The sequence below is a fragment of the Bubalus bubalis genome, chromosome 15 (genome assembly GCF_019923935.1).
Source record: "Bubalus bubalis isolate 160015118507 breed Murrah chromosome 15, NDDB_SH_1, whole genome shotgun sequence".
Taxonomy (NCBI): Eukaryota; Metazoa; Chordata; class Mammalia; order Artiodactyla; family Bovidae; genus Bubalus; species Bubalus bubalis.
This window is the reverse complement of record NC_059171.1, coordinates 19,140,229-19,150,300: the sequence shown is the minus strand read 5'-3', so window position 1 is coordinate 19,150,300 and position 10,072 is coordinate 19,140,229. Positions and strand designations below refer to the sequence as shown.

The 10,072-nt window shown below is 44.0% G+C and overlaps 1 protein-coding gene across 1 annotated transcript; it reads left to right on the top strand.

Moving 5' to 3' along the window:
• Positions 1–1,987: 1,987 nt before the first annotated feature.
• ZNF706 (zinc finger protein 706) lies at positions 1,988–9,525 on the top strand. The gene is made up of 4 exons (XM_006046433.4): positions 1,988–2,209; positions 5,800–5,936; positions 8,437–8,544; positions 9,221–9,525. Exons 2-3 carry the CDS (start codon positions 5,802–5,804, stop codon positions 8,530–8,532), a joined length of 231 nt encoding a protein of 76 aa, XP_006046495.1. The 5' UTR covers positions 1,988–2,209; positions 5,800–5,801; the 3' UTR covers positions 8,533–8,544; positions 9,221–9,525.
• The last annotated feature ends 547 nt before the right edge of the window (positions 9,526–10,072 follow it).

Here is a 10,072-nt window from a genome sequence, read left to right as displayed (position 1 = left end):
ATATCAGTAACCTCAGATATGCAGATGACACCACCCTTATGGCAGAAAGTGAAGAGGAACTAAAAAGCCTCTGGATGAAAGTGAAAGTGGAGAGTGAAAAAGTTGGCTTAAAGCTCAACATTCAGAAAATTAAGATCATGGCATCCGGTCCCATCACTTCATGGCAAATAGATGGGGAAACAGTGGGAACAGTCTCAGACTTTATTTTTGGGGGCTCCAAAATCACTGCAGATGGTGATTGCAGCCATGAAATTAAAAGACGCTTACTCCTTGGAAGGAAAGTTATGACCAACCTAGATAGCATATTCAAAAGCAGAGACATTACTTTGCCAACAAAGGTTCGCCTGGTCAAGGCTATGGTTTTTCCTGTGGTCATGTATGGATGTGCGAGTTGGACTGTGAAGAAGGCTGAGCGCCGAAGAATTGATGCTTTTGAACTGTGGTGTTGGAGAAGACTCTTGAGAGTCCCTTGGACTGCAAGGAGATCCAACCAGTCCATTCTGAAGGAGATCAGCCCTGGGTGTTCTTTGGAAGGAATGATGCTAAAGCTGAAACTCCAGTACTTTGGCCACCTGATGCGAAGAGTTGACTCATTGGAAAAGACTCTGATGCTGGGAGGGATTGGGGGCAGGAGGAAAAGGGGACGACAGAGGATGATGAGATGGCTGGATGGCATCACCGATTCGATGGACGTGAGTTTGAGTGAACTCCGGGGAGACGGTGATGGACAGGGAGGCATGGACTGCTGCTATTCATGGGGTTGCAAAGAGTCGGACAGGACTGAGCGACTGAACTGAAACAATTTTGTGATTATACATATCCCAATCCAGGTAACTTGCATTGTATTTATGTTCAACTAAATTTTCCTGTGCACAGACAAATTTGGGGGAGCGGAGGTTATGGGCAAGGTGGGAAGGTCAAATACAAGAGTCTTCTTTGTTGTTTTATCTGTAGTTCTAACTAGAAACCAATGTGTGTTGGGAGCTGTGGCGGGCGAGGGGGGAAAAAAGCCAATGTCTAACATGCCTTTTCCAGATAAACTTTAATCATCGTTACAAATGCCATCGCTCTTGATTCAGATATTAGAAATTACCTGATGTGGCCTGTAAATTAAGACTACCCCCCTCCCCCCGCACCCGCACCCGCTACCCAAAATCATCTCAACCATTCCCTTAAGTGTTAACAACTCAGTATATTGTTAAGTAGTCAGCCTGAAACAGTCAGGGAGGTCTAGCCGGCAGTTCTCAGTCAGACAGTCAGGCGTGAATGGTGAACTCACTAAACCCCTCAGATTGGTCAAACAACGGGGGTTTCCGTGGGAACGAGGTAAAAGGCAGCTGGTGAGAGAACAAAGGCTGCGCGTCCCAGACAAGGGCGTCCCGGCCCGCTGGCCTCTCTGGGGGCGGGGGCGGCGGTGCGCCCGGGTGGCTGGCTCCCGGGTCGGTGACCCACGCCGCCGCGGCGCTGGCGCTCCTCTCTGGGACCCCCACCACCACCAACACCACGCCTCCACCAGGCCGAGGCACAGGAGGACGCCGCCGAGACTGGAGTCTCGTGAGAAGGAAGGGGCGCGGGGGCTGAGGCCGGGCCGCCGCCAGAGTAAGTGAGCAAGCGACCTGTGAATCACACTGTAGGCCATCACCCGAAAGGACCGAGATCACGCGGCTCCCAGGGCCGGCTGAAGCCGCCTAGAAGGCAGCACGCCGGAGGGGAGGGGCGCCGGGGATAGAGCGAGACGTCCGCTGCCGTTCCGGCCTCTGAGAGGCCGCCGTCCCGGCCAGGCCCCGCCCCTCGCGCTTATGTAATAGGGGCGCGCTACCATTGGCCCGCGAGACCGGAAGAAGCGCAGGCGCGCGTGCGGGTGGGGAGGTGGGGAGGCGGGGCGGGAGGCCGGGGCAGGAAGGCGAGTGGGCGGGGGCTGCGCGGAACAGGCGGCGCTGGGGCGACTGGGAGAAGTGCGCGGCGTGCGCGAGCACGAGGCGTAGTGGCCTCCCTCAAGGCAGAGGCGGCGGGCGCGCGCGGTGGCGGCGGCGGCGGCGGGCGCGAGTCGCGGGCTGTTGTGCTGCCGGCTCTCGCCTTTCCCTTCCTTGGCGGGTGGAGGAGGCCGAAGCGGTGCTGGGCGCGCTCCCCTTCCTCTCCCTCAGGCCACCTCCCCCGCAAGCCGTCTCGTGCTGCGCGGTCTCTCCGACACAAGACTGTCCCGGCCCGGGTGAGCGGCTGTGGGGGCGGCGCTGACGCCGCAGGACGCCCGGGAGCCGGGGTCGGGGGCCTGCCGGCTGGGTCGGCGGGGGCCGTGAGGGGGCGGGCGGGTCAGCGCGGGTCGCGAGGGGCCGCCGGCCTGCCCCGCCTCCTTGGGGGGCCGCTGAGCCTGCCCTGTCCCGGCGCGGGCCGCCGAGAAGGAGGGGAAGCTCGGGCGCCCGCCAGGCCCTGCAGGTGGCCGGCTCGCAGGCCGGCCGCGGCGGCGGCGGAGCGGTAACCTTACCCGCTGGCGGCGGCAGCTGGTCGGTTTCCCTCAGCTTGAGCTCCCGGTGGCCGAAGGGTCCAGGTTTCGGGCAGCGGAGGCCCCCGGGAGGCGTGTCTCGCGCCGGGGTCCGTGAGGAGGGGCCGGTAGGTAGGGGTTTCGGTGGCCGAAAAAGAGGAGGAATTCTCTCCCAGGCGGGAGAGGCCGGTCTGGGAAGGAAGGTGTGTCGGGCTTAACAGCCGGGCTCAGCGAAGTGCGGGCTAAAATAGACCTAACTGCCGGCCCTTTCATCCTCTCTCCTCTCCGAAAGGGACTTAGTTCACTAAAAAAGCTAGAGTCAAGTTGTTCACTGCCCGGGCCTCTTCATTTTCAGATACTTAATGGAAAATGATCCTACTTCCTGGATCCAAAAATTTTTTCTCTTACTCGTTTGTTTTGGTTTTAGGAGGCTCTTTGGGGGCAAGGCTTATACTTGGTACCTCCTGTAAGAGCCTCTCATATTGGAAGAACTCGTTATTCGCTTTACTTACTTCCCTCTTTACAGCCCCCCTCGGAAGACCATACAAAATAGTTACAAGCCAGCTTTTAGGTATTTGTAAATGACTTGCCCCTCAGTTCGCTGCATTTAATCAAAGAGAAGTTATGCTTAGTTACGCTTAAGATTTTGTAGAAAACTCAGTTGGCTTGAGAGCAAGCCCTAAGTTGAGCTGTCCAAAAGCAGGTGGTTTGTTCGTTTGCATTTCTGCTTTCAGATAGGAAATCAATGCAAGCGTGTCGCTAGAACTTAGGGGCCTGTCTTACGCATTTAGACTGATTTCAATTTCCTTTACCTCGTGTTTTCTGTTTTAAAAATAAGAACAGCAACCACAATCTTTTCTTTATTAAAGCTGTTATGTATTTTTGTTGCTTTTGTGAGATGACAGTGAGAATGGGAAAATGTATTGTTAATGTTGTATTTTATCAGCAATGCTAAGTTGCTTCAGTCGTGTCCGACTCTGCGCGACCCCATAGACGGAAGCCCACCAGGCTCCCCCGTCCCTGGGATTCTCCAGGCAAGAACACTGGAGTGGGTTGCCATTTCCTTCTCCAATGCATGAAAGTGAAAAGTGAAAGTGAAGTCGTTCAGTAGTGTCCGACTCTTAGCAACCCCACGGACTGCAGCCTACCAGGCTCCGCCGTCCATGGGATTCTCCAGGCAAGAGTACTGGAGTGGGGTGCCATTGCCTTCTCCCAGTTTATCAGCAGTGGTAACTGCAAAAGTTGCTTTTTTTCAGATCACTGCATGAATATTTTAGCGGAATAGCTAATAACTTCTGGATATCAAAGAAACTTCTAGAATTAGTAGCTTACCATTTTATAAGGTTTTTTTCCCCCAGTGTAAAACAGTTAGGTTACCTACATAATCAGTGTATTAACATACATAGCATACATCATGTGGAAGAGTTCAGATCCATGTGAAGCCTGAAGTATTCTGACTTAGGGTACTGATACTAAGACATTGAGACACTAAGAATGTTATAAACATTGAGATGTCATAAAGATTGAGGACCTATCATTCAAATAATGCAGAAGTGTCCAAATCTGTTTCCATGGGAATAGGTTTGTAAACTTGCCATAAATATAATTTTTGAAAAAAGCATTTCGTTTGACTTGGAATTAATAAGGATTTGGTTTTTTAAAAAATAACAAAAATGGAAGTTTAATCTTGAGTGGCTAACACATCTGATTGTATATACCATTATTTGATGGGAATGGGGTTCCTGTATTAGGCTGCTGCTGCTAAGTCGCTTCCATACTGAAAAATTTTGTAATGTGTTGAAATGCTGAGCTGGATTCCTAGAAAAGGATTGACCTTCCTTTGTATTTTGACTTTTAGGTTCGATGTTTAATGCTAGCGGGAACTTGTCCTGTGGATGTGCCTTTTTTTGTTGTTGTTCCCCTTTTTCTTTTTGGGAAAAACTGGGGTGTTTCAGTGACTGTTTTGACCTCTTATCTAGTTAAGGTTCCAGTCAGAACAAGCTAACACTCTTTCCTGGTGAAGTTAATAAATGTATTTTGTGTTCATGTACTGAAATGACTTAAAAATGTAAAGTTTAATTGCAGTGCTAGTCAAAACTATCCTTAGGGATTCTACTTAAATCCTATTTTAAAGTATTTAAAAACCAGCTCCAACTCATTATAGACCTTTTATGAATAGGTTTAACTTGTTGTCTTAAAGAAGTCTTTATTGAAAAAATAAAAATGTTTCCCCTAATTTTTAACCCATGTCAATTTCAGATTGCCAGTAGTAACAAGGGGTAGCTTTCATTTTTGTAAAAGTACCCTTAATGTTGACGGATATGAATTTGAGCAAGCTCTGGGAGATGGTGAAGGACAGGGAAGCCTGGCGTGCTGCAGTCAATGGGGTCGCAGAGTCGGACATGACTGAGCAACTGAACAACAACAACCCCCTTAATCTTACTTAATAACTTGTCCAGCAGTCATATGAAGACCTTTTTTTTTTTTTAAAGAATAGCACAGTAATTTTATGAAACCTAAGTATTCAAGAGGATGGTTCCCACTGCTCCTGTGAATTTCTTTAGAGGCACTGGATGACAGCTTTTATTTCTCTTAAAGTTGTAAGAATCTCAGGTCAAAGGGGAAAGTACTTTTGCAAAATGATCAAGTGATTGAGGAAGGGGCTAAACTGTCTTAGGTAAACTTCTGAAGATTACATACAGGAAAGTGTATAGTTAAGTGAATTTTTACAAGTGAACACACTTGTATAACCATTACCTGGATCAAGACACAGAACATTATCGGCACCCCAAAAATCTCCTTCATGTCCTTTGTTCCCATTGTTACTTCCTGAATTAGTTTTGACTGTTTTAAACTTTCTGCAACACAGGTTCTTTGTATCTGGCTTCTTTTCCTTTAACAGTGAGATATAACCATGTTGTTGCTTGTAATAATAGTTCCTTCCCTTTGAGTGTTGCATAGTAGTCCATTGTAGAAGTCTGCCACACATTATGTATCTGCTTTACTATTAATAAGCATTTGGATTCTTTCCAGTTTTGGAAACAGATGCACTGAGCATTCTTGAACTTTTGTACCTTTTGCTGTACAAAAATGTATTTGCATTTCTGTTGAATATATACCAAGAGTGGAATTGTGAGATTATAGCATAGGTGACTAGTTTTCTACAGTGGTTATATCAGTTTATCCTCTAGTAGCCTTGTATGCGAGAATTTGAAAATCCATACATTTTGATTGACTAGTATTTCTGTAAAACAGCTGTCCAGTTCTTGGGGTGCTACCATACTAAGATTTCACTCTAATGTCTCAACTTCTGTTTTCAGATATGGCTCGTGGACAGCAGAAGATTCAGTCTCAGCAGAAAAATGCCAAAAAGCAAGCTGGACAAAAGAAGAAACAAGGACATGACCAGAAGGCTGCTGCCAAAGCTGCCTTAATATATACCTGCACTGTCTGTAGGGTAAGGGGAATTGAAAGACATAGCTTCCTACAGCCATACCACCCTGAACGTGCCCAGTCTTATCTGAAAGACATAGCTCTCTCATGGACAGTTCTTTCATTAGGGATTGGTTTGTATAGGTTAAAATTTTGCAAACATAGCAAGGTAAATGCTTTACTTGAAATAGGAGATTTGAGAGGTGATTGTGTTAGGAACCCATCTTCATTCCTCTATTCAGTGATTATATATATATGTGTGTGTGTGTGTGTTTTGTCTGTGCCTTGAGACACATACAAATCTTAGTTCCCTGACTAGGTTTTGAATCTATGTTCCCTGTAGTAGAAGCACAGAGTCCTCTAACCACTGAACCGCCCTAAAACTCCCAACAATTATATTTTTGGAATAGCTCCTCTGGCCAGACACAGTTCTCTTGCTGTTATTGAGGAGGAATGAACAAAGCAAAAACCCTTTCCTCGTGGAGAAAAAAGATGTCTTCTTAAGGGCAAATAATACACTTTGAACTTCATAAGAAAAGTCAGATTTACATTCTTAATTTAGAGCTATGTAAGACACCTCTGGTTATATACTTGGCTTTTTTTTTTTCCTTTGCTAAATTTGTAGTTATGTCTACAAGTAGAGTATATTAACGTTGAGGGCTTTTACTAGCATTAATGTGCTTTATTAGATTGAAGAATAATCATAACAGCTGCTATTGAGTGCTTATGAGGTGCCAGATACTGAGCCACATGTTTTACATGTATGCGCCCATTAGTCACACAACTCCTCTATGGCATAAAGTCTTTCCTTCTTATTTTACAGAAGAGTAAATTGAGTCATGGGAAGTTAAATAACTTGTGCTGGGTCACCCAGCTAGTATGTTGGAGAGCTGGGATCTGAACCCTGGAGGTCCACCTCTGGAGCCCACCTTCTGGACCACTACCACACTGCCACGAAGAAGTTGCCAGGGTCTTTTTTTTTCTTTTTTTTTTTTTTTTGCCTGTTTAAACTCACTACTTTTTTTTCTTCTTAGTGTTTTTATTTTTGGCTGCACGGGGTCTTTGCTGCTACTAGTGGACTTTCTCTAGTTGCGGTGATGGGGCTACTCTGCAGGCTTCTCATCGTGGTGGCTTTTCTTGTTGGGGAGCACGGGTTCTAGGGCACAGGGGCTTCAGTAGTAGCAGCACTCAGGCTTAGGAGTCGTGGGTTGCAGGCCCTTGTGTGTGCATGTTCAGTACGTGAGATTCATGGGCTCTAGAGCTTGGGCTCAGTTGCTCCACGGCATGTGGAATCTTCCCAGACCAGGGATTAAACCTGTGTCCCCTGTATTGGCAGGTGGATTCTTATCCACTGTGCCACCAGGAAAGTCCCCTAAGGTCACCACCCTTGAAGTTAGTAAATAAAAGTGCCAAAGGAAAAGTGCATGGTGAGGTTGTTCAGTTAAAACAGACTTTTTTTTTCTGTATGTCTGGGTAGAATTGGTAGTATGGATGGGAAGTGGCTCAGATGCTCAGTCGTATCTGACTCTTTGCAACCCGATGGACTGTAGCTTGCTAGGCCTCTGTGTCCATGGGATTCTGCAGGCAAGAATACAGGAGAGGGGGGTGCCATTTCCTCCACCAGGGGATTTTCCCAACCCAGGGATCAAACCCATGTCTCTTACATCTCCTGCGTTGGCAGGCAGATTCTTTACCACTGCACCACCTGGGAAGCGCGTGGTTGGGAAGGGATATTGAGAAGACGTGATTGATTTCTGGACTAAAGTTAATCTTTTATTGCAGTCATTACCGATGAAAGAATTCCTAACTCCTTAAAAGTTCTCATTAAGAGAAGAAATCTATTACATTAAATAACTTGTTTTTATTGAGCTTTGATATACACAAAATAATGAGATTGAGTGGGCTTCAGATTCTGTTTGGAAAGAGACAAGGTAAAAGTAAATTTCACCAAATTGCTAACGAAAAAATACTTTGACCTAAAAATACTAGAGTATCTCATATAGAACTCATAACAACAAAAAATGTTTATTTAATGTTTTATCTAATGTAATGTGCTTAAAGAATAAATAATTGAATGTCCTTGCGTAGTTAAGTCAGTATAGTGTAGTATTTGAGGTCTGAAGTACCTAGTACTAAGTTAAACACAGGTACTGGACAAATTAAACTGTAGGTTTTAGTTTCCTTAGCACATAAAATGCAGATAGTAAAAACTGATTTAAGATTACTGGAAGATTCTGTGAAAAGTTTGGTAACAATGCTTAACATGTCCAGTAAATGTTATCTATTGTTTGCTGTTAATCAGGTAATATTCTATGTGACCCATCCCTTTTTTATATGTGAAATGTGGGCTATGCTACGAATTTCTTTACTACAAAGTCCTTTTCATGTGTCAGCCAGTAAGTTAAAGGAATTTAAAAGTGTTTTGCAGTAGTTGTTGATCATGAGCAGGCTTAGGATTTTAAAAGCACACTTTTGTTTCATGAATCAGGTCTAACTCTTCTTTTTTGCACACTTTTAAAAATTAGACACAAATGCCAGACCCTAAGACCTTCAAGCAGCACTTTGAGAGCAAGCATCCTAAGACTCCACTTCCTCCAGAATTAGCTGATGTTCAGGCATAAAGTTGTTTACAGGTAATTGACATTTTCTTTTGTTAATGTCAGGTTGTATACAAGAGCAGAATTATTTTTTGTAATTGTAAAATTGATTTCTGTCTTCTAGCTGAGACTTCATTACTGCCCTCTTTTAAGTTAACATTTAACTTTGCAATTGTTAGAAGTCCATTTCCCCAGACCATATCCTTTCAATGCCTTTGAAACATCTAAGTTTTTACCACTGTAGCCAAAAATGGGATGAGGTGATGCTGGCCAACTCTGGTCCAAGAATGGAAGAGTTTTCAGCTTAAAGAAAATAACCATTATAAAAGTATTTGAGGATCTTGCTCCCAGAAATGATGCAGACCATAGTCTGTGAGTGCTTTTTTGTTGGTATTTGACTTAGAGTGCTTAGCAGAGTACATTAAAATATAAGGTAGGATGTAGGCATTCACTATAAACGGGACAGACACTTGAAAATAATCAGTTTGTATTTTCTGTGTGGTTGGATTTTTTTCCTAAATGGTGATGGTATATGTATGAGAATTATTTCTTTTTATATTCATCAAAGATCTGTTTATAAAACTTAGTTGACAGATCTATCAGGCTAACTTCATAGCTTAGGCATGTTTTGCTTTTTTTTAAAGACACTTGAAATACATATAAATCATATTTATGTAATGCTTACATTCACTGAACATCTTTTGTTTTGTAGATGAATACGTGACGACTTTGATTCTTCTACTGTCTCAGACCTTAGGTAACAAACCTGCAGCTGCTTTTCTAACAAACTGTTGATCAGCAAAAATAAAGGGGCTACAGAAACACTCATTTTTATGCTGTTCCCTTTTGGGCTTCATGCAAAGACAATTCTGTGTAAATGTACAGTTGACTCTGATTTGGAAATCTGAAAATCAGTCCATCCTTGTTATAAAAAATTTTTTTACAATTGTAATTATATTGATGTTCATATTGTGTAAAATAACTCATTTAATAAAGTAGTACTTTGATTTTACAACATCACAGGATAAATGGTTTTAGAAATTCTGTTCTTTCTACATTATTTGCCTTATAAAAATCTAATGAATTCATCAGCTAAAATTGCAAGCGCAGTTCTTAGGTCCTTTTCTCAGTTCAGGGGCAGGTTCATAGTTAAACCAGATCAGACTCATTCACTAATTTGTGCACAGGATTTTATTGGCCGTTGCTGACCTAGGTGAAGAATGACTTACCTGCTGCCTTAGTATATTGCAATCGTGTCATTTTTCCCTCTTCCTGTGATTGAGGTTGGACTATTTCAGCTTGCTATGTGACCTGGCTATACCTGCCAGCCAGGTACAGCCTGTAGATAACTGATATATTCTTCAGATTGGTTGGATTTTCAGTGAGCCCTTCTGAAAAATTATGTTCTAAAGTATATGCCACAATGAAATAACCAGCCTGTCGTGTAATATAAAATATGATGTAACATATGTGAACTGGTAAAGCACTATCTTTTATAAATTATACTTGATTCTTTGAAAATTGTTTAAGTTCTTTGATTTGAAATTGAAGTTCGTAATTTTGG